Source organism: Morone saxatilis, unplaced genomic scaffold (assembly GCF_004916995.1).
Source record: "Morone saxatilis isolate NCDOM2014 unplaced genomic scaffold, NCSU_SB_2.0 Contig5, whole genome shotgun sequence".
Classification (NCBI taxonomy): Eukaryota; Metazoa; Chordata; class Actinopteri; family Moronidae; genus Morone; species Morone saxatilis.
The window spans coordinates 3,477,815-3,503,507 of NW_023340095.1; the positions used below are offsets into that span (position 1 = coordinate 3,477,815).

Below are 25,693 nucleotides of genomic sequence, written 5' to 3' on the forward strand. Positions count from 1 at the left end.
ACGGCCACCTGTGGCGCTAAATACACAACAGCAGACAGAATGACAGGTAGCACCTGTATGCTGCTACACAAGAATGAAATATAACTAATTACAAGCCCTCGCCATTGTAAAAGTATATTACTTTTTCTAATGTTTTAATGTTTACAGCTGTTACGTTGCAGACAAGTGGAAAAAAAAAGTTCTGTGTTAATTTAAGTAGTCCAAAGTTCAAGAAGTCAGAGGCATCCTGATAGCTCACCTGGTACAGCTGGCGTCCCGTACCAAGGCTGAGTCCTTGCGGCCATCGGTCCGCAAGAAGTCCTCCAAATTAAACAACAAATCACGTAGTTGTATCTACCGTCCAGGAGAAGGACAGCATCAATAATCTGTGCCAAAATAAATGTATTTTGTGATGGGTTTTGTCACTTGAATGTAAACATGTCATTTTGGGGGCATTTGCTGAAACAACGGATGCTCTCGAGGGCAGTGTACAGTTATGGTGGTATGGACTTAATATAATTTCTTCCTTTCTTGAGGCTCAGCGGTCAGCAGAGACCATGGGCGTATAAAGAGAACTGGATACAATGTTGGAGGCGACGCTCCGTGCAATCCTTTGAAAGCTGCTCAGTGGTGCGTGGAGCCAAAAAGCCACTTCCCGCAGCAAAGAAATTACCCGGATGAATACTGCACTATGGGCCGCAGAGCTCATAGTGTTGTTCAAACCTGCTATCACATCCAAACTTATCGACAGCGCTCCTCATAGATAAAAAGTGACAATGTCGAAATCTGAGCTGCACAGCAGCAATTTATCAGTGCGTGTCCATAAAGTTGGGAGACTTGCGAGGGACAGATAAAAAAAGAAGAGAGAAAATGGAAGCAGCAGAGGTTGAAATACCCTGACGTAGTGTTGGTCTCCAAAAACACTAGATCCAATAATTCCCACAATACAACTCAGTGGCCTCTTTTTGTTAGTCACTCCCTGCCTGGCAAATGATCATATCTTTCAAACTCCATCAGCCCAGATTGTAACACAAGCTTTCCCTAACGGCATCATCAAGTGTTATAGCCCTCCAGAGCCACAGAAGATTTTACACTGTTTTCACAGGCTGGCTTGTGTTCCTGTGACAAATAAACTGATCTTCATGTGTAAAATACTGAAGTGCAACATTAGGGTAAAATGCCCATTTATTCCTTAACCTTAAAATTCCTGTCACTTCGCATCCTGACTCAACAATGTGAAGTCAACAATGAAAACCATTATCTGGTGCTGTTCCTGATACTACATTGTGAAACTTGGCTATTTTCGTCACACCACAATATTAAGTTCAAGGAGTAGAGACGTGTAATTTATCAGTCGGGTTACAGTGTCAACAGTGGTATAACAGGGGATTTTCTTTAATTCTTGGCCTTACAAAACAGTGGCAAGTCATTGGATAGCTGGGACACTTTTAATCACAGCTGAGATTGCATGCCATTTTTGTCCTCTGAGCCTTTATTGATGGAACTGTTGTCAACTCAGGAGGACAGTTGCCCCGATTTCCAATTACTTCAGCTGTAAAATGGTTTATATAACCATTGATTTGATACATGCGCGGCATATATAATATGCAAAGAGGACTGTTTTTTTGTTTGTTTTTTGCAGGTAAGGGTTTCTACAAGAGCTCTTTTGAGGATTTACTTGCCTGTTAAACATGAGCAATCCATCTGTCTTTCGTATTTATTTTCCTGTCATTATACTCAAAAGTGTTTTGAGTGTTTGCCAGTCTATAGCCCTCTTGCCTGGGATTGATGCCTCAGAGCTTATTCATTGACATTTACATGAGATGGGGACCTTGAAATGATTTAGACCTGTCAAATGCATTAATGGGATTCAGGCCTCCCTGGACTGTGGTGTTGATTTGGGATTAGACTAGAGTTATTGCAGGCGCTGCTGTCATTGTTTCCACTGTTGAGAGCTGAAGTGTAGTCTCAATGAGCCGAGTTGTCTTAGACGGATCCTCCTAAATGACTCTTTGTTTTTGTTGTTGTTTTCTCTTCTCTTGTCAAACATTCTTCTAAGGGGCTCCATTGGCATCTATCCTTCAATTAAATCACTATAGGAGCTCCTTTTGGCAGACTTTTGCCATTAAACCTCTCTGTTTCTGTGGAGCTGAGCTCTGCCCTCTGTCTTGCAAAGGAGAGGACAAAGCAGCAAAATAAATGACAGAAAAATGTGGTAACACTAGAAGCTGCGCCCTGTAAATAATATGTAATGATTTTTATGATTAATGATCGTCAGGCCGTTTCGGTGGCACCCTACACACAGCGCCTGATGTGTGTGTATAGCAGCGGTGCAGTATGTGTGAGGAATTTAAAGTTTGCATTAATTACGTAGCCGCTTGATTTAATTGGCATGTAACTGACCTGGACAGCAAATCCATGTGGCACTGTTGCGTACAGCTTTAAGAATTGGTGGTTCCCAACTTTTTATTTTAAGGAATCCTTTTCTATCATTGAATAAACTGACAACCCCTGATTAAGTGAAAAGTTCATGGATATTTCATATTTTATTTGCATAACAATAACTGTACAGAACAATTGATAAACTGTAAAATGATCCCAAATAGTGAGCACAATTACAACAGGAAGTTTGTGCAAAAAGAGCGATTTTGACGAATTATGAGCAGATTATTTAAAATTTATTTAAAAAATTAAGGAAACATTCATACTTAATAGGTTTCTTTTTTTGACAAGATTTAGTAGTTTTAATAATGCAGGACAAGGTTTATCAGAGAGTGAAGGCTCTGTGAATGTAGCTTGAGTTCAAGGTTATATCTTAAAGGATACTTTTCTTATTTGAAAAATAACAAAGTCATTTAGTTTTCTTTAAAGAAATAAATGAAATGCTGAGATAGTAGAACAGCGTGAGTTGTATATCAAGTTTTCTTACCACCCCTTAAAATCAAAGAAGGACCGGGCCACCCCAGTCAAGACTATTATCATTTACTGTGAGCTCTCCTGTCAATGATTCCCAGTTTTTCTGCAAACTGAATTATATTTTGTAGTTCAGAAAGGGTTGGTTTGGTAAGGGAAAAAATATGAACATTACTTTTTTTACTCTGGAACATGAAATGAAATCTCTAAAGCTTTCACAGCTTTCACATTTCAGTCTTTTTAAAAAAAATATGTTATATGTTTAGTATGTCCACTGGCGTGTACCTGATTTATAATACTCACACTTGAATAACAGATAGCAGTAAAAAAAAAAAAAAACATAAAATGACCTGCAGTGCTTTGACTGTGTTTGTCTTAGATGAAGAAATTATCTTTCGAAGCTGGGATGGAGACATTTTGAAAGTCAGCACAAACAGCAACGAGACAGAACTCATGCTGAAAAACACAACATTTGTAAGTGCTAACTACTGTCTTTCTCTAAATGTATGAAATTCTTCCAGTGCATTTAGATCATTTTTATTTTATTTTTTATTGAGATAAAAAAAAGCTGTAGAAAGTAAACTCTGACCCTGCAAAAGTTTTACTGTAACTTCTTTACCACTTAACTCAGTTTGTGATAATGCTTTTAGTTTATATTTTGGTTCACCAATGACAAGCGTATTGTTTGGGCGACGTCGTTATCTCTGAAATATTAAGGGTATCTCCATGGAAAAAAATGTTATTGTTTTGGAGGAAAAAAAAAAAAAAAAAGATCTCATCCATCTCTTGTTCTTCCCACAGGCAACTTTTAAGGCTTCAAAATTTGAGGTTTCTCCCGATTTGAACTTTGTTCTCCTGGGATATGATGTCAAGCAGGTGAGAACCTCTTAATATTCAGGTTGCATTATGTTCTGACACTGGTGTTTGTCTTGGGGCTGCTAATACTGGAGGTTTACAGTTCATGAACTAAAATGGAAATATGACCAACATGGAGATCTGTCTGTTCGGAGTCAGGGAGTTAAAGCCAACATTGATCCAGAACGGGGGGTGCAGGTTTCAGAAATATAAAAAGAAATGTTTTCAATCGCATACTACAACAACCCTGCGGGCTATGAAATGTGCAAGTATTAATGCATGTTAAAACATATCTATAAAATGTGTTATAAGAACTTGACCTGACCACTTTTCTTCCATCACTTCTTCTTTAGTCTAGTAAGTTTTAGTCTCTGTGTTTCCATGAAGGGTGTTTTTAATGTTGATAGTGTCTGTATTTTATCAGTCACAGTGTTGGAGGGGTACAAGTAGCTGTTTGTGCAGAGGGATCGTCTGTTATGACTCAGTGCACTTATTTTTAGAAGTTCTTCCATAGACCAGAGGTTAGCCCAGAGGGCAATCTTAACACAATGTGTGTTTGACGCCTGTCACTCATCCGTCTCGCAGAACAGATACATATCCATTATAGCTTATGTAACAATGCACTCTGAGTTACTATGCAACTCCCTGCACTAATGATTAATCAAAGACCCCAGTTTCACTATGAGCTTTCCAGTTTTAGAGGCTTATTTCCCTCGCACACTATGGTGAGCCAGAGAAATCAAATCAATTAATCATTCCAAAAACACAATGCTCTTCCTGTATATTCCCCATAGCTGAAAACTATTGTTTGTTAATTTCTGACATTGACATTGAGGACAGTTCTTATCTCTAAGCTTCTCAGAAACTGATGGCCAAATGGAGGTCATTTGACCGTCACTGTCTGTTTTTGATTCAAAAACAGGTCAAAACACAAGCGTCAATAGTGGCATAAACATGACACAATGTTGAGCTATAGGGGACGGGGTACTGGAACACCAACCAAAACCTGATAGTTTCAGAAGAAAGAAAACCTTTTAGCATTGCAATGCACAAAATATTATAATCTCTCGGGACTATAAACCATAAAAACTAATCTCATTAAACATAAATGAAATCTACAAAATAATCTTTTTTTAAATAGTAGGTTTTTAAAAGACGAGACAGCTCGGATCTCCTCAGGCAAGTGCAAAGGCTCTATCACCTTTTTGTATAAATATACAAGGCAATGCCTGTGCTGTTTTAAGTTGATTCTTATGATTCTTATTCTTATGAGCTTATACTGCATCTTCAGTGCACTACCAACTGTTTGTTTCAAGTTCATTATTGTCATATGCACAACATTTACAGGGAATTAGTCATTGGCTATGACATTCTTAGTTTGCAGGCTCCTTCTAACAAAGCTCATGCAAATGTGTACATAATAATAAAATTAACTATAATCTAAAACCACAGGACATAAAATAGAGTAGAACAGTTTGTAAACCATAGATAAATAAATATAATGTGTGTATATTGTGATGTGTACAGTGATAAGTATAAATGGATAGTACAAGTTATTTTAATACTTTTTGTAAGTTAAAGACACATTCCTAATTAAATACGTTTTATTAGGTATTTTGTTTTCACAGTGCAAATAAAAACTGCAAAACTAAATCAGTGTCACTTTAACTTAAAAAAAAAAAATAGTTAGCGTAAGTTAAATAAATATAAATCCTGAAATGGAAACACGTTGTTAACAGTTATAAACTAGGTAACAGGTGGAAGCAATGCATCAATAATACCAGTATGACATTGGTATAAAATGTGAAGTGACATTAATGTATCACACGATGCAAGTAAAGTGACTTAGTCATGAACTTGAGAGTTCATCAGGATGAAGCTGTTCCTGAGCTTGGTGGTCGGAGGGCAGCATGCAGTACAGTCTGTGGCTGGGATGACTGTGGTCTCTGATGATCCTGTTGGCCTTCCTCCTTCACCACTGGGGGTTGCGGTAGCAGGATGGTGTATGAGAGACTGAGTCATACTGCAAATTGTGTGTTTATTGTAATGAAGGAACATTTCACCCAGTTCGACAGCGTGGCTCACTGATGTGTTTTTAATAGTTTTTTGTACAACGATGGAGCTCTATGGAACAGAAGAAGATATATCAGCACACACAGTAGTCAGTAGTATCAATTAGTAGTTGATTTTAGTCTTCTTGTAGTATTTAAAGACAATAGAAAAAATGTAGAAAAACATTTGAAAATCTTCATTTACGTGACAACACCAGCCACCTGTGCTGTCAATTGCACTTGAATAAAGATCAGTGATGATACATTACAGAACATCTTGTGTGAAATAAACATGATACTGTTTAGTTTAATTTTTAGTATTTTCATCAGTATTCATACATTTCAGATAATTGTTATGTTGCACTGTACTATCAGACCCCTTTTAACTGGTGGTGTTCATCTGTTGAAAGGAATACAATGAATCTAACATTGTACAGTGGAAAGCAGAAACAAGATTAGCATGATTTTTGCTCGCCAGCATGGCAGCTGTTGATCAGCTGCGGGACTTTGCTACACTGACCTTGATGCTTTGTTCGTCTTGTAAACATTTGTTTTCTTTATCGTTTATACTCATAAAGCATTCATGTGTCTTGAACTCCATTAACTGAACTAAATTGTTTTAAGCTTTTATGTTGTATCTGAGTATAAAATATCAAAGATAAATAAGGGCTGCTGTGGCTCGGGAGGTAGAGCGGGTCGTCCACTGATAACAGGGTAGGCAGTTTGATCCCCACCTCCTGCTGTCTGCATGTGGAAGTGTCCTTGGGCTACACACTGAACCCCAAAGTGCTCCTGAAAATTGTGGCTGTTTCCTCGGGGATAAGCTGAAAGAAACAATCAATGCTGGAAGTCAATTAACAAGTTAGCAGAGCAAACAAAGGTGTTTTGACTGTGATTGTTCGGTTTAATTGCAGTTTTTTGTTTGTTTTACAACTCATTCAGATAGTAGGAGCTTATTTTAATCAAGCATCATGGTTTGAAATGAAAAAAAATTGTTTTTTGTACACAATAGCTTAGTGCCTTCAGTTGTGATTGCATTTATAGAGGTGGCATAAATTAGTGAAATTTGCGAAAGACCACAAGTCCACCAGCACAGGCGTACTTTAGGTGGTGATAAACTGTATGAGAGCCCTTGTAATTGGTGTGAAATTGCAGGCAAGTGATGGTACAGTTCAGTTCAGTTTAGTTATTTTCATACAACTATTTTTTTACTTTTCATTTGTAATAGTATCATTATCCTATTTACTTCTGCCAAATTACAACCATTGAAGAAAATGCTTTGAGGGCAAAAAGCTGTTTGATCCAATCAGCCTTTTGTGCCAAAGGGTTTGACCTCTGTGTGTCAAACAGTTTAGTGTAATTGCCAATTGCCAATTGCATTAGCACGATGTTCCCCTGAGTCAATCTGGTGTTAGCCTGTAACTGTCTTAATCTGGAGGTGACAAGTGGATTACAATATTAGTGTGTGTTGTGGGATTGAATATTTAATCAGGTGAATTAAAAAGTACTATATCAAAAACGAATCACTACTGATTGCACTGTAGATACCTAGATGCCAGAAACTTAATCACTTTCTTGTCTTTGACTGATGTTCAATTCCAGCGTATTTTCAGGAGAATATTAACTGTAAATACAAATATTACCTAAAGAATGTAGTTGGCAGTACCATACTTTTATTCAGCCCTGAGCAGCGTTTGCAGGTATTCCTTTCAGGTTGCATACAATACTAGTTCTCTACCAATAAAGCAGTCGTATTTTTTAACTTTTATTACAAAGTTAGAGGATCTGTCACATCAGAGGTTTAGTGTTAGCAGGTCGTCTTAATACTTTAACCGTCCAGCTACTAAAAGCTGCTACTATAATGATTTGTGATTGAGAGATCAGACTGGAGCTCTTATAAACAAATAAAGAAAGTTAGTATAATGATAAATTCACAGTTATGACTGTGTTTAGTTTGCTGACATCAACATTAACAAGTTCTAGAAAAGAGAACTTTGTGTCTTTTCGCACTTGATGTAAATGTTGTTGGATTGCATTGAACAGGTGTTACTGTGTTCATGCCAAGTGCCTTCCCTTCATTGCGCTAACTTCTATTGCCTGAACTCTCTCATTGTGAAACATCCAATGCCCTCCAAGGACTAAGACATTTTTGGGGATCTGCACTTAATGACCTCAATTATAAGGAAGTGTTTTGGCTTATTAAGAAATGTATGCATTGATGGTCAAAAAATGTGAAGCATTTTCTCTTTTTCTGGTGATTTCAAGCATAGTTTTGTGCACATGTGAACTCTCTTTTCAAGCACACACCTGCTGAAATTAAATGTACCAGCTCACTGGCTTTGTTTCTGATTCTGCTGTAGTGTGTTTCATTGAAAGCCTGAATGAGAACAGATGTTTGTGTATAATGTAAGAAGATGAAAACATGCAAGCTTATCAAAAAATATGTTTTTGCATCACATGGCGTTCTCTGACGCTGACCTAATTTCTGCTGTCGTGTGTGTATGCAATTCTAGTCAGTGGTGCCCCTCACTGTGGTGAGAAGAACTCTTCATCGAGATGTGCAACACAAGAACCTCTTGACCTATATTTTGAACGTGACAAAGCTTATTGTGTGTCAAACTGGCCATTTACTAACTGTGTGCACACACACTCGACAACAAGCTAATTTGGCAGCTATTGTAGCTATCAAGGCACCATACAGTGCGGTGCACTTATTGCATTTTATGGAAAGCTATTCAAAGCCATGTCTTCTTTGGCTTGCTTTAATTTCATCAAGAAGCATCCTAAATTAAAACACACACATATGTTCCGCTTGTTGCTTCAATGAAGCACACTACAGAAGAATGAGAAACAAAGCCAGTGAGCCAGTGTGCTGTTATATTTCATTACAGAAGGCTTGAAAAGGTTTTTTTTACATGTGTACGAGAATTTGTTTTGAACATCAATGCAAAACACTTGTAAGCTAATCAGTGAAAATACTTCCTTATAATCGAGGTCATATAGCGCAGACCCCTGAAAATTCCTCAGTCCTCGGAGAGCATTGGATGTTTCACAGTGAGAGAGTTCAGTCAATAGAAGTTAGTACAATGACAGATGGCACTTTGGATCAATACAGAAACACTAAAATGTAATCCAACAAAACATTTTTTCTTGATTTTCATCAAGAATAAGAAGGCATACAGTAATTGTGTAACTGTAAATATGTTGTTAACTTAATTAATAACTTGCTTTATTTGTTAATAAAATGCTGAAGTCTGATCTCACAAGCACAGATCAAACAAGTCAGTGTGCAGTAAGTCATTCAGTCCACACAGTTAAAGCACAGCAATACACACAGAAATAATAAATGGATTACTGAGAAGATTGTATGTTTTAGATGTTGATTTGTGCATAACGATTTCATGTGGTTCCTATTTAGACTGTATAAACCTCTGATGTGTCAGATCTCAACTTTTTTGTGATAAAAAATACATGCTATTCTACCTTGTTGGTAAAGGTTGTTGGGACCTTAGAGTAATATCTACAAACAGTCAGGGATAAATTAAAATGTGGTACTGTTGTATTTCAAATTAATATTCCCCTGAAAAGACGCTGGAATCGAACATCAGTCAATGACAAGATAGTATAGCAGAGATGCAAATGCAACATATTATGAAGTGACAGGCATCTAGAAAGGTATCTTTCTATAATTTAGTGATATCAGTAGTGATTAGTTTTAGATATTAATGGGTCTGATTAAATATGCAATGCCAAAACACACACAGACATTACAATCCACTTGTCACCTCCAGATTAAGACCAGATGCAATCTGCACACCAGATTGACTCGGGGTTTGACATTGTGCTAATGCATTAGCAATTACAGTTAACTGCATAAAATGCTTGACACAGAGAGGTCAAACTGTTAAAACCCCCTTTGGCACAAAAAGCTAATATGGGCAAACAGTTTTTTCCCCCCCGACACTATTTCTTCAACGATTGCCAGATGTAAAAATAATTATATTAATAATAATACTATTAGAAATTAAACCAATTTGGTTACAAACTGTAAATTACACATTACACAAGGGGTGTTATACAGTATATCTAAAGAATGTCTGTGCTGGTGTATTTATGGTCTTTCACTAATATCACTTATTTATACTACCTCTAAAAATGTAATCATAAAACAACTGTTTTTGTTTAATACAGTGATGCTTGATTAAAATGTGTTATTCAAGTCTAAATGAAGTGGATAAAGCACAAAAACCTGCAATTAAACAAAACAATCACAATATCGTACACCTTTCTGCTAACTTGATAACCATAGCAACTGTACAACTACTTCCAGCATTGGTTGTTTCTTTTCAGCTTATCCTTGAAGAAACTTTCACCCTGTCTGCTGTGATACACAGCTGCACTTCCAGGCTGCTAGCACTAGACTCTCAAACTAACCCCTCAAGCCAGCCAAGTCTCATGGGTGAGGTTCGGCTGGCTTATGAGACAAGCTGGCAACAGAATAAAAATAACTGCATCACTGCATCCGAGTGTCTTGGATGGGGTTGGCTGCCACTCTTGGCTCCCAGCAGCTAAGGCCAAGTGCCCACTAGACAACAGACACTTAATTTAGCCATCCTAGATTCACTTTCAGAACATTTGCAGGGTCATCGTCATCATCGGTGTAGTAGTAGTAGTAGTGAGTGCACCGGAACAGCGCTTTTTTTCTCCATGTAACAGTCAATATACGATCTTATTAGGAATAAACCTGCCTCTTGCATTAATTGTCCACATACAGGGTAGGCCTACGCCACTGTATTTTAACATCGGTCATAATGGTGGTTATTGAAGAGCAGAATATTTTTTGTGGTGGTACATTCTGTCAAATATTTGAGAAACAGTGGTTAAATCCACTCCTTTTACTTTTTTCTAAGGATAAGGAGTATTTCTCCTGCTTGAGCCTCATTCACACCACTTTGATTTGTGAAATCCAGAACTAGAAAGGTCTGCCTAAATTTCTGCATCCTGTCATTGCTGATTTTTAGTAAGCTGCATAAATCATTGAGGATTCTGAAGACTTTTACACACATTCATAACATAGGTTGTTATGCCTGAGGAGGATGATATTATTAAATAAACAGAAATGCATATCCTATATTGCGAATTATTTGGCGGTTGCCAAAAAATAAATGACCAAATCACATCTCAATGGTGGCCTAGTTGAGGATCAGCACTCTGAACCCCTAGCAGTCCCAGCATGTCTTATTCTAAAATGGCAATATCACAAAACAAACACTGAGCTTTGTGTGGTCGCCCATGCAGCCTCTCCAGGTGTTTACAGTGTTTGACGATGGGATGGAGGATTGTATGTTTATCAGAACAATCAGCTTTGTATAGAAAGATGCTCAACTGCTGATCCACAGCACTTTACATTTACCCTATTTCAGCTTTTTCTATTGTTGTGAGTAGATTTACGTTCAGTAGTTTTCTTCTTTGTATGCTGCAGGCAGATATAAAGTAACTGACTGCAATGAATAATATGCAGCATTTTGGAGGGGAATAAAAAAAAAAAATGTAATATACAATACAAACTAGTATTTTACTTAAATAGTAAAGCAGTAGTTTTAAAGGTCCAGTGTGTTACATTTAGTAGGATCTATTGGCAGAAATTGAATATAATGTTTATTCAATCCATCCTCTATGTGACCACAGATATCTGTATAACATTTCATGGCAATCCATCCAATAGTTTGTTGAGATATTTCAGTTCTGAGATAGAAAGAAAAAAATGTAAACACTACCCTTATGTTGTTGTTATGCAGCCTTTCTACAACTATTGCTTTGTTAAATTAATACATATTATTTTATGAAAAACATGTCCCCTCACAGTTTTCAACAGCCCTAGCCCTAGTTTTTGCTCGGTAAAAAGCCTCTCTGAGGCCTGACTTTAGATATACCTCTTGGTCTCATGGCAACTTAATGGCGGATAATGAGTGTATATATTGCGCCTGGAGTGTGCTGGAGTGGAGAAACATTTTACATTTTTACATCTGTTCAAACATAATTAGTGCATTTTATTCATATATGTAAATATATATAATATATATATAAACTCTCCAAGTGGCCACAAAAGGTAATGTGAGAGAGCTGAGCTGTATTTATAAAGATAGTATTTGAAGTACTAGCTTCATAAATCACACATCTGACTTTACTTTGGAGCTTACTGGCTGTTATATGTAAGATAATTAGTAGGTTTGAAATTACTCAGAATTGTGCATAAATTTGAACTTATTGACTTTGTTCTGGGTGATGTAGTGACGCAAAGACATATGGTTGAGTGACATTCATTGAAGGCGCAGACCGGAAGCACCGGGGTGCTCCAGGGCTGCCTTCTGAGCCCCCTGCTGTACTCAAGTGTACACACACAACTGTGTAGCCACTTTCAACTCGAACATCATTGTCAAGTTTGTGGATGATATAGCTGTGGTGGGCTCGATCATTGATAATGACACAATGAAAAGGCCTATTTGAAGAAAGTAGAGGGCCTGACCCACTGGTGTCAGGACAACAACCTTCTCCTGAATGTCAGTAAGACCAAAGAAGAAGAAGGGGAGTAACTACATCCCCCCTTAATATCAATGGGTTCTGAGTGAGAGAGGATGGACAGCTTCAAGAACCTTTGTGTCCACATCATTGAGGGGCTGACATGGGAGGTGACTACTATACTGACTCTGTGTTGAGAAAGAAAAAGCAGAGACTGGTTCACCTCAGAGTGTCCTGACAAGGAACATCACCTGGTACACAAACGGCACCGAACAGGACCACAAGGTCCTGCAAAGAGGGATTTGTTTGACTGAACGTACAATAGGCGGCGCTCTACCCTGCTTAAAAGACATTTACACCAGGCAATGCAAGAATAAGGCTATGAGAATCATTAAGGATCCCAAACACCCAGATAACTGCCTTTTATACCTGCTTCGATCTGGAAGAAGGTACCAGATACACTAGGCTAACTACCCTCTGGGATCCTGAATGTGGACAGCTAATGAGAATACTTTTTACTTGCTTATTTACTTACATTACGTCCATGGTAACTGTTATACACTGAAAACATAGTTATGCATAATATATTCCATTTGTGCCAGTAAATCCTCCTATTTCACTATGATACCTGTATGTGACAATTGAACTTGAAATGCAAAAAAGGCTAAATAGAAAACCTTGCAGTAAGATAGATATTTAGATTGCTTACTGCAGCACTGAAGCTGTATTTTAACATAAACAAAATAATCCCCATTCTCAAATCTTGTATCGAGTGTATCAGTAAGTCATTGTGTCCTTCTGTATGAATCTTATCACAGTTGAGATATGTGATCCAACCATGCAGCAGAGATAAGGGACTGTGGCCTCTAAGGTCTGAATCTAAAGATAGAAACAGGTTGTGCACACAATCCTGGAAAACTCATTAACATTGCAGCATACAGAGGGCATTTGTTAGCTACCATCTGTAAGGAAGGTTCTTTAAAACCAACCTTAAAGTGGGCTGTTAAGAGTACAGGGAAACAGCTGAAATTCTACAAATACTGTGTTACTCCCTCTTTCACTCTATTATGGACCATGATTTTTGTACAATCTGTCTTATTATTGGCTTTTTGCAACAGTAGCGTAAGACCAAATACTTTTGGCTCTATACATGTTCTGTTTTTTCTGTTCTGTGAAAAGGAACACATCTGTTTCTTTTTAATATATTAACAACATTTCCTATTGTTTAATTAATCTGAAAACTGCTGTATGATATTGATATTGAGGATATCATACAAAGGAATCTTTTAAATCTACAGTGGTATAAATACTTGACTTGTGCACTTTATATATGCAGATTTACACCATATGCATGCATTCATACATACAGAGAGTAAATATGTGCCCACAAATACCAATATTTTACTACTATTTTTCATTTTAAACTGGTTATGTTTAGCCACTCACAGCACTTGGATGAAGGGATATGAATGTGGTCTTATTTATAAAACTGGGCTGAAAGATAGTAGAAGATAGAAAGTAATATTTTTGAAATTGGTGCAGCATGTCCAGAGAAAACAGGAAAAAAAAAATGTTTGTGGTTTCCCTTTTGCTCAAAAAGTAGAAAACCTACAAGAAAACTAACAAAACACCATTGCTATAGCACTTACTCTATATGCTCAGATGTCAGTTTCACCCTACTGGCTTTGGTTGTTTTTTTTTACAGTTTCTTTTCTGGATCTTGAAGTCTCAACCCTTCTCCTGTCCATGGCCCAAAGCTTTGGTGTAATGTTGAACAGACTGGCAGTGTTTGACTCTCGGCTGCGGCGGCCTTTTCCTCCTCCATATACCATAATTCCTTTCCGAATGTCTGATTCCAGCATTGCAGTCTTTAAATCATTTTTCTTCCTTACAGGAACATTTTCCTCTGTCGCAGTCTTCCTGTGGTTGTTCTAGTCAGTTGGTTTTAGACAGGCTGTTATGATTTCGGAGCGGTGAGGAACTGGGCCTCTCTTTACCCAACTGTCCATAGAGGCGAGCATACAAAAAAGTGTGGAAGGAAAATCTGTAGTTCGAACAGCAGCCGCAGAGCTGATAAAAGTCGGCCAGATGACAGGGAGCTCTGGGTGCAGGCAACTTGGAGGAAAGTTGTTCCTTTGCATACTCTACCCACATTGTAATAATACAAAGCTGGTGGAAAATCACCTAAGTTTGCCATAAGGTGAGGAATATATTATGGTCTTGGTTAAAATCTAAAGTGTTCTGTTGCCTAAACCTAACCACAGACAGGACTCAGTACCCTATCTGTAGTGTCAAAGTCCTGAAGTTTGTACACACAGCATGCACCCAGACTTTTTTCTCTTTCTCACTGAATATAACCCCTAGCAGCAATGATGTCTCACACAAAACATATTTGCAAAAACAAATGAGTGGTATAAAATCATAATATCTAGGGACAAGGTTGCAGAAACAAAAATATGGGTTACTTGAATAATCAGGTAAACAGCATTCCTGTAAACTCAGCCAGCGGCACTTTAATGATTGAAGTACTGAAAGTACTTTTATTCTGCACGGCCCCTCAGTGCATCTGTGGTGGTGACATATGGTATACTATAGACCTAATAAATCATCAATTTATTTGAATGTAATTACAGCTTTCTGGCTCCAGTCTGACTGCATTCTGTAGAAAATGCAGAAAACAGTTTAACATATTATATACATATATTAAAGCATTCATTTATGGTAATATTAATATATACACAAAATACATTCTGTGATAATCCTCTTTATTCTTCACTCTTTAATCCTGAAATGAATGAAGATGAATGCATTAATGTACTTACAAAGGGAATTATCACAGTTTGAAATCAATATTAAGATGGAAAATGTCCATGTTGATTTTCATCATTCTGGATACAACTCATAAGTAATCCTTAATTCATCCTGATGAATTTCCCTCATTTCCATCTGACTGCATACAGCTGTGCTGGTAAAAAAAAACAAGTGCATAATACAATGAATAAAAGAAAAAGAGTGAGTGGGTGTGAATGAATGAGAGGCCAATTATAAAGTGCTTTGTCCGTTAAGGTAGAAAGCAGTGTGGGAAATTAGCACCAGCTAAAGGCTGGTAAAATAAAGTAAAAATTACTGTTTGCTGGTGAAATTGAACATTTATCTGTCAGTGGCTGTAAGATGTTCACATTTTAGTACTGACCTGTCTCTTAGAAATTACGTTTGTATGCAACTAATTTGCAAAAGCAAACACATTTTAAGGGAAATAATGCCAACCAAATTACATTTTCTATTAAAATAATGAGGAAATGTTGTTAATTAACGTACCTGGCAAGTTGCAAAAAGTTCACTGTATTTCATTTGTTTTCTACAAAAAAGGCAACCATTCAATACACTACTAGTCGTAGTGACTACAACATTATTCAAAAGTAAGCAGTGACTTAAGATTTTTATTAACATTTTACCAATGATAATGATTTTTCCCTAACCTTAAACAAAGTGCTTTTGTTACCTAAACTTAACCAAAATCACAAACTTTCATCCTTGCATTAGTCTGGATGCAAACCTTGGACTGTGGGTGCCCACCATCCACCTCAACCACCTCCTCATAACTCCACTACATTATACATAAATGTAGTGTTTCAATCCAGGCACGTATTACATTGTCACCACCACGTCATTTTGAGAACAATTTAGTAACATACAATGGTAACTTGTAGGAGACAGGGTTGTGTAAAAAGTAAATTGCCCACCCCAGCAGGTAGAAAGGCGCTATATAAGTACTGTCATCTTGGATTAAAATAGAGTTCAGTATTGATCCCATAGTGTACCTGCACTACACGACCCCTTTCTTTCACAGTTCCCTTTGGATTCTGTTAGAGACTGGCAGCTGTGACTTTGTTGTGCTGAAGAAACAAGACTTTTATGTTTCATGCAAGTCGTTACAACAGGAAATGCAACACTTTTCATTTATCACACTGAACACCCGTTGTCCCTGTGTCCAACATCAGTAAAACTGCTTGTTGCAAATCACACTACATGTTTCTTTGCTGTTCCATTCTATTATTCGATGGCCGCAGGAACATTGCAGTGTGGGTGAACTGAGCAGGCTTGATAATGAGCTCTATGTGCTTGATGGGATTGAGACAGCAGAGTTTTAGAGGTGCTATCTCCTCCTGAGATGGACGGAGCAGATGTGTTCATCATCAAAGTGACAGCCTAAATCTATGGAGAGTAATGGCCTGCTGCTGCACCACTGTCTCCAGTTGTCTTATGAATTTATCATAATCATGCTACCTCTTGGCTGGACTATACTGCTGCGTCAAAGGTTTCCATAGATCTTATTCAAGGTTTTTTTTTTATAGTCAGCAGCCTTCTGTGCAGATTATAAAGTGCATTTTTCAGGACTTGCACGGATACCAAATTATAGAGGTGTTGATTATTGCAGCTGTCACACAGTGTCAATTTTTTATTAATTTGGAAATGCATGTTAATGAAGTAAAGTAAGTAAATTAACCTGATCATCAGCTGCAAAAGCATTCAGGAGAGTTGATCTCCCAGATTAAACTGAACTAAACTGAATTAAACTAAACTGATTTAATGAGCCAAATTCTTCATTGCCAGACTTCTTACTTTAAAATCATCAATTAAAAATGTCCCAGTATTTCTGTCATTTATTAGTCTGTAAAGCACTCTGTGATAAAAGCATTAAATAAAATCCTACAAGCTCCTCTGACTAGTGTTGACAAATATTGCAATAAGCGTGAAACTTATTTTAAAGTTTTAGAAGTCGTCCTTTTAGTTTTTTGTTATCACTGGAGAATCTGTTAAATAATTTTTTGAATGAATATTCTTAGGTACCTAATATGACAGTAAAGACATTGTGTGCTTATTATCTTCTTGTCAAACCTACCAGAATCAATGTAGTTTGTTCAAAGGGAATTCAAATGCAACCCATGTTACCTAATTCTGAACTCCATTGAAGATTAGAATTAGGCCTTTATTCATAGGGCCTCTGCTACTTCAATAGCTGTTTCAATCAGTGTATTTTTATGCACATTTTTAAGCAGAGTATTAGAAAAGGTTGATGGAAACGAAAAAATTCAAAATAACTTTCTCCATTTGGCGAAAACTGTTTTCCACATGCTTGAGGTGGTTTTTGCCTTTTTTTCAAAAAGAGTTAATGCACTAAATGAGAGATGAAAACACTTTCCAAATTTTCCAAACAAGTTCTGACATATCAAAAATTTAAAGGCAGCAAACAGCTTCAACTTTATCCTAAATTTTTCCATGGTATTGAATCCAAAATGTTTCCCCAGATAATTATCAGATGGTGTGGACAGAACTTGCAATAGGCCCGATTTCACAGCGGGCATTTTAACTTTACATATATAGCCAGAAGTGGAACGAATAATATTAAGTTATTAAGCTCCAAAATAACTTATTTTGGTGAGCCAGTGACATAATAGCATAGTCTTCTTAGACATGGAAAATCTAAAGTTGAGTGCAGTCATCCATCATTAATTTTGATAAAACCTGTGCTTAAGGTATCCGCATGCTTTAAAGGATAAGCTAGTCAGATCATCAAACAATGTCCCCCAACACCTCTGCAACGCTGGAATTTGGGTTTGTGTTTCTGTAACGTTCCAAAGCCGACAATTTGACATTCACAGCCCCTTCACGCAGTTGGTTGCATGTTTAATAAGAAAGAAGACAGGATTTGAAGCGCAAAGCACCATAAATGCCTTTGAGGAGAGACTGTGAAACTGCTTCATGCCCATATGTATAATTAATTGCTCCAAGAATACAAAGACAAGCGAATGACACAGATCTCTTGGAGAGAGACTGAGGTGGGAGTGTGATAAAGTCAGAGGAACAGGTATAAACACATTGTACAAACTAGTTCATTTCCAACATACTGCATCCCTCAGGCTGGAATTATGCTTTTCTGGGCTACATGTGAGTGAACGTATATGTGGGTGTCATTGTGACAATCAGTTCAACCACAGCGACTGTTTAAATAAATCCACTACATCTGTAAAACAAATGTGAAAAAATGCGATTTAGTAGCATAATCGGGCGGCACAACGACAAGATGGGCAACAGTGTTAATGCTGTGCTAGAGGATCACTGGTGGCAGTATTATGCTGAAATTTACAACTGAACTGTGGGAGATGTGGGAAGTGTGTGCGTCGGCTCCTCTCTGAGACTCTGCGAGCTACCTTACCGATTGAATTCAGATAGATCGTTAGAGATTAAATACTGAAGTTTTTTACTACAAGTTGTAAAATTCAAATAAGTTACAGCTTTAACTGCATTTACCGACCTTCCAAATGTCACTGCGGCCCTCTGTGGTCCGTACAAATTGTCATTTAGAACGTATATTCATGCACCTTGTTCTTTTCCCAGCCATATATTTGAATGTTTTGTTCATGTTCACCCTCTGAACCTTTCAACGCCTCCAAGCTTGTGTTTGAATCTCAGCATTTGTTCTAACAGTAAATGACTACTACACTCAGATGTGAGAAAAGCACCAATTAAGTGTCAGGTTGTTGTATTGAAATTTAAATGCTTTTATGCTGCAGTCGTTACTCTGCTGCAAACACCACCTATGTGATATTCTCATTTGTATAAGACAAATGATAGGAATTATTTACAAGTGCCATGTAACCCCAGTCTGCCGAGAACACCACCACACACCACAATCAAACACACCGCCACTGTCTGAAACAGTCTGTTACTCCCTTCACATCTCCAAACATCCACCCCTCTCATGTGTCACCCATCACTGACAGCCTTTTCAGGGAGTCATCACAGAGCTGTCAGCTACAGAATGAGGAGTGTCTGCTGAATGATGTTGATGTCTTTTTTGAAGGAGAAGAAGAGCAGTCAAGTTACAATACAATTCCATTTTTCCTTCCTGGAGATACAGTGAAAAGAGAAGTCCAAATTAGGAGTGAAGGCTGGGTGGCCGGTAGATCCGCCTAGCAGACTCCATTTTGTGCACAATTGATCTTTTGCTGAGGGGAACAGAGCGGCTCCACAGTATTTATCATATCACTCTGGGGTGGGCTCACTGTTACATTGTTATGCTAATGACCCAGCTGATTAGCATGTGGAGACGCTCAGGTATTGAACCATTATCTCAATCAATCTTAAAAAAAAGGATTTGTGGATATTCTCTGGTCATTCCATTGCACATGCAGGTAAAATTAGTGGAAGGTCAAAACTGGTGAGTTGTGCAAACATGTGGCACTGCAGAATGAAATTTACATTAACATGTCATACTGAAATGCACACAATTTGCAACAGCAAGTAAGTAGTGGTAAATTATTCATTTATCCACTTTGATGTGAACCATTCAGTTAACTTGCTTCAGGCACTACTTGGCCTCCTTATAATTCATAGTATGTTTGTACTGTATTGTCTTGGAGTCGATGTATTTTATGAAACAACCTTTAAATGTGGTATGTGCTTACAGAAATTAAACTTGTCATGCTTCTTTGCTCTTTCACAATATCAGTTTTGTCCCTATGCATTCAGTAAGTTAGTAACATAGAAACAAAATGGGAAAATCAGTAGATAGTACAGTACAGTAAAGCTTGTTGAAGAAACTACACCAATAACATCACAAAACATGATCACAAAATGTTCTCAGAATGCTTTGCGTTGTTATTGTGACTAATATTGTGTTGATAATATCAGTTCTGATGATTAATCTTTTGATTAATCGACTGTATTAATCAGGATTATCTGAATTATTTTCCCTTTTTCTTGTTTGTTTAACTATCCTTAATTGCTAGAAAGAACAATGCCTATCACAACATGAAATTGTTTTTCTTTTGATTGTTTTTTAGGTCTACCAGCACTCTTTCTTAGCATCGTACCTGATCTACAACCTGTATACAAGGTGTGTAATTAAACCTAATCAACATAGACCGTAATTAAATGACTTATTTTACATTTTATGGTCATAGATCTTCTCTTTGTTAAACCTAAATCAAGGACAAAATGTCCAATTCCTTTTTATGAGAGAATTAAACAAATTAAGCCCTCAGATAAAGTTGTGTAAAATTCAGTTTTCAGTTCCACATCAGGTTTGTAGCTAATTCACTTAATGATAATGCACATTATTCACCTCAAACTGATTTGAACTGGTTGTAAATGTGCAGTGATTGTGTCTGTTCTGAGATCTAAAAACAGATGTAAGTGCTTCCTGGTCCTGTGTGTGATGATTCATGTGTAACACGTTTTTATTTGTCCTCACACCAGAGAGGTTCGGGAGCTGAATCCTCCAGAGGTGTCAGATTCAGTCCTCCAGTTTGCCTCGTGGGGCGTTCGTGGTCAGCAGCTGGTGAGTTGTTTACATGGGCCAAATAATGCACTGGGATTTATCTTCCATTATTCTCTTAAGAACACATTAGTGGGTAATTTATGTTGGATTATGTTTACCTTAATTAACCAACAAGTCAACAACAACACAAGTTCAATTATATTCATTATTTATGTACTATAGTGGGCGATTCCACCAAGGAGATCCAAATTGCAGTATGTGTCGTCCTCAACAGATGTAAGCACGATTCATTATGACCCATAATTCTCCTTGTCTCAACAAATATTACAGTTTTTCCACAACACAAAACATAATACATCCAAAAACATAATATATGCACAGTATGTATCATTTTATATTCATGTGAGAAGTCATGGTGTCAATAAGCATGCATAAATAGTCAATAGTCAACGTGTGAAAATGCACAAATTACGCAGGAAAAAAATTCTTCTAATACAAAATGTAAAGACGTAGCTGTTTTTCCATTATACAATATACATTGCTTCAAGGTCATAAATCATACATTTCAAGGCAAAACTGTAGAACTTAACTGATTAGTTGAGTCATCAATCAGTTCAGTGATTCCCAACATGGGGGTCGCCAAAGCTTCATGGTAGCTTGTGAGGCCTCCTTGATTTTAAGGGGTGCAGAAAAGAAAAGTTTGAGAAAAGTTTGCAGTTTTAGATCAATGGCCAAATGTCAGGGAGGAAAAAACACTGACTATTAAGTATGTATGATTATTAAAAACAAAAAATACATAATACTGACAGAGAACTATATGAAAACCTCCCTAAAATGTTTATTTAATTTCTCAAACAAAAGTAAGATAAGATTGAACGTTATGTATCCAGAGGGAAATTGTTGTGCAGCAGAGTAAACAAGTTCAAATCCAAAATATAGATGTGTATGTGAAGCGGCTCATACCTACAAAATCAAATCTGAAGTACAAGTAAGCAAATATAGCTAATTTCTCTTTTTATATCACTATAACTGAATCTTGCACTGAAAGACCAACAAGCAATTCAAATATGTCATTTGGTTCTCAGGCATTTTAATCTTTATTTACCATTATTATTTGCTATTTTATAATTTAAACAATTAATTGAGAAAATAATCAGCAGATTAGTCAAAGGGAGTTGTAGCTGCAGCTCTAACCAGCTGCATTTGAATTCATTTTATCTCATTTAAACTGAAGACACCTTGCTGCATGCAGAAAGGGGAAAACCCATGTTTAATTTAATGTCTTATGTAACATTGCTTTATGTATAATTCATTGTATTCATAGAACCTATTCTATTCTCTGAGGTAAAGGCTGATCAAAGGCTGTTTTTGACTTGAGAGGAAAGACAAACCCCTTTTAAACTAAACAATTATTTTGAAGAGAAGCCAGCAACAGTTACACTAATCAAGCTGTTGCTGGAAGACATCTTGTTGGGTGGCCAAAGCTCTCTGTGTGAGTAATGCCTCCATCGTGCAGAGTATTGTGCACAGAATAATCAGTCCATTATTTTCTCCAGTACAGACAAGGAAAGTAATTAACCATGTGATAGCATATTTATCTCGTTTCCTCAGTATTCGTACCTGCCCTCGATGGAAACCGTTCACCAGGAAGCCCTGCAGCAGTGTGTCACACCGCTAATGACAGAGTCGTTTTCATTACTCATAAGCTCTTCCTGCATATTTATCTGTGTTGCCACAAGAGATGAGAACAATAGCTAAATATTTTTTTTATCAATGAGTATGGTCTGTGTGAGATCAGTTCAGGTACTGAAGGTTCTCAATTTGTTCAGCAGATGTTCTATCGCCGCAGTACTTGGGTGCTTCAACTTCAAGACTAATGCATGAAAGGTGGCGGGAATGCAAAAATTCAACAAGTCTATATCTATGGGCTGCATTTATACAGCGCTTTTATCCGAAACGCTTCACCATTTTCCTCTCGTTCACACACGCTCACACACCCACACAAGGTGCTGGCCTGACCACTGAGGGAAATGTGTGGTTCGGTTGCCTAAGGACACTGACATGTGTACAGGAGGGGCTGGGGATCAGACCTTTAGCCCTGCGATCAGAGGACGGCTCTCTAAGCTTCTGCCTCAGCGACCCTGTATAACATATTTAAATGCATTCTAGACTAAATAAATCAAATTGATTTATATTATCTTTCTATCTCTTCAGCATGTTCCCTCTGCACATTTTTCCTTACAGTTAATAAATGTGTGGGTGTGTTTGGTAATTTGTACTTACTTTAGTAAGTGTACCGATACCACTGATTATTTTTATCATGATTAATCTGCAAATTATTTTCTCAATTAATTGACTGATTGATTGTTTGGTTTGTAAAAATGTTCAAAATAGTGAGAGTTTGTCATAATTAGTAACACAATCAAAGTCTTTTGTGCAACCAACACCCCAAACTTCAAAATTATTTATTTTACTGGAATTTAAGACAAGAAAATTCAGCGAATTGTCACATTTGAGAAGCGGAAACCATGAAAAGTTTCAGGCATTTGAGCATGAACAAATTAGCTTTTAATTTTTAACGAATAATTTTAATTAATTTTTTTTAATTAATTTTCTCTTTATCTCACAGATCTACATATTTGAAAACAACATTTACTACCAAACGGATGTTCAGAGCAGCTCGTGGAGGCTCACCTCTTCTGGTCAGGAGGGGATCATATTCAACGGCATCACAGACTGGCTGTATGAGGGTAAGAGAGAAGATACTGTGTGTTTAAACCTGGCACAATAGAGGACAGATGGTTGAAGAACAGATTGAAATGCTACCTACAGAATCTGGCATTCTTCCCTCTGAAGAAAGCAGTCTTTTCTCTTGTGTGTAAGGATTTTCTAAATGTAGTTATTCGAGACTTCGTGTGGATTGTGGCATAAAATAATTAAATAAGTCTCTGACAACACGGTCTCAGTCCCAAATCGTCAAATACCGCTGCTTGGTCAGTGGCCCTCCGCTTTAAAATATGACCCTCTAGGTATCCCTCCGGTGCGAGAAAGTCAACATATAGTGGTGGTTGGTTGGGTGGATGGATGACTCAAACTTTAACCCAGGAGGGAAGTACCTGACCCAGGTCAGGTACGTAACTTAATTTATGATCTTTTCCTAATCCTAACCAAGTAGTTTTAAACTAAAACTAACCAAACTGTGTCTGTTTCACAACGTTAACCGCTCAAGATTTATTTTGAAAGTCTGTTCATACATCGACGGAAATTAAGTAAGATGGGCGTAGACCAAGCAACAGTATTTGACAAGTTGGGAGTGAGAAGATGTTGAGACGGGAATAAGACATATTGACTGCATATCATTTTCAATAAATCTTCTATCACATTTTCACTAATAATTTATATTCACCACAAAAAAAACAACATAAATTGAATAAACTGAGATTTAAAAAGAGGAGCATAAACAGGAAATGGATTGAAATAGAAGAATAGAAGAAGCAGAGGTTCTGTGCATTTCCTGGCTCAGACTGGCTGATTTTGTTTTCTCTTGGTTTACCAGAGGAGGTGCTGCACACACAGGCGGCCCACTGGTGGTCACCTGACGGCTCCAGACTGGCCTACCTCACCATCAACGACTCCCTGGTTCCTAACATGCTCCTGCCCCGCTTTACAGGCTCGTTGTATCCCAGGGGGAAGGAGTACCCTTATCCAAAGGTCGAACTCAGAGTACTAAGTCCAGTGCCTTTATTTCCAGAATTTTAAATAAACTCTGAATTAGAGTAGGATATTGGCATGTTGATGTTCTTTTAAAATGCCCTTTAAGAAAACAGATGGCAGGTACAAACATTAAGTCAAAAATAACACACTAAATCTGAGCTGCAACTATTGTTTACAACCAAAACTGAATCCAACATCAGCATCCAAAACCTTCTGGTCAGCTCCAGTCTTCTCTGATCAGAGCAGCACTAGAAATATTAGATCCAGTTGAAGTCTGACTGCTCCTGACATCCTTTAGCTTACCTCATACTGTACAACAACCCTTACAACCTGACTCTACTAGATGGCAGTTTCGTTGTATCAAACCAGCTTTATGAATAATACAACTGCAGGCTTTCTGCTTTAGTGTATCCATGAAGGTTAGTGAATCCCTTTCTTGTTTAATTCATGTTACAGTGACTTGCTTCTTTGAAGAGGGATGGCTGTAGGGATCTATGGCACTGGGAAGGATAGGAATGTGATATGCTTTAGTAAGGAAAGTTAACACACCTCCCGTCCTTTGATGCGGATGTTTAGTGTATCAAATGCCTCTAAGATGGGAGATGAGCTGTGGAGAAGTGGTGGAATGGGGGTCATAAGATAGAGGGCAGCCTGATTTGCCGGCTTAGATTGGGGGGAGGGCATTCATAGGACAGCATCTAATTAATGAAGCACTGCACTTGATCTTAGCTTTGCCCACAAAGTGTGTAAAAACTGTATACACACACACAGTAATTCTGTTGCTAATATCCTCTTGGGGTCAGTGTTATAATAACGTGGGACTAAATGAAGCAGAGATTTAATTACCATCTCCTTCCTCTAACACTGATGCTGTACACCATTCTGACAGTCATACATCTGCTTCAGCCACTGGAGGATAAATTTGTGTGGTTATCCTCTCATGAGTCAATACGCAGTAACAGTACTACCCTAGAGGGTATTCTTCATAGGTATCATGTGTCTGCATTAAAGGAAATACCTAATTACCGTCAGCGTGACAAACTGTGCCATATTACAGCTAGGCCTCTACTGGATTTTTGAGGCTAATACCAATATAGATATTATATAATATAAGAATAATACGACTAAACTAGCTTTTGAGCAAAATGCACATGCAACATGCTTTTGTTTGAAAAGGTAATGTTTACCATGTTCACCATCTTAGATTAGTCTATTAGTAAGCTTAGATCTGCTAATTAGCACTAAAATGATGCAAATAATTTTAACGTTTTGTTACTAGATTATTGAACATGAATTATAATCTATGGTCTGCAAACACAATGTTAAAGCTCATCTACGTAATGGTTACATGTCCTCCATGATAATATTAGTGTCACTG

General features: G+C 37.5%; 1 protein-coding gene across 1 annotated transcript in view; it reads left to right on the plus strand.

Moving 5' to 3' along the window:
• LOC118339193 (inactive dipeptidyl peptidase 10-like) overlaps positions 1-25,693 on the plus strand; it is a 79,081-nt gene that overhangs the window by 41,941 nt on the left and 11,447 nt on the right. Inside the window, exons 5-10 of the mRNA XM_035676753.1 lie at positions 3,272-3,366; positions 3,694-3,768; positions 20,165-20,217; positions 20,580-20,661; positions 23,231-23,351; positions 24,158-24,312. Coding sequence (XP_035532646.1) covers positions 3,272-3,366; positions 3,694-3,768; positions 20,165-20,217; positions 20,580-20,661; positions 23,231-23,351; positions 24,158-24,312 — 581 coding nt within the window. The remainder of the gene's footprint in view (positions 1-3,271; positions 3,367-3,693; positions 3,769-20,164; positions 20,218-20,579; positions 20,662-23,230; positions 23,352-24,157; positions 24,313-25,693) is intronic.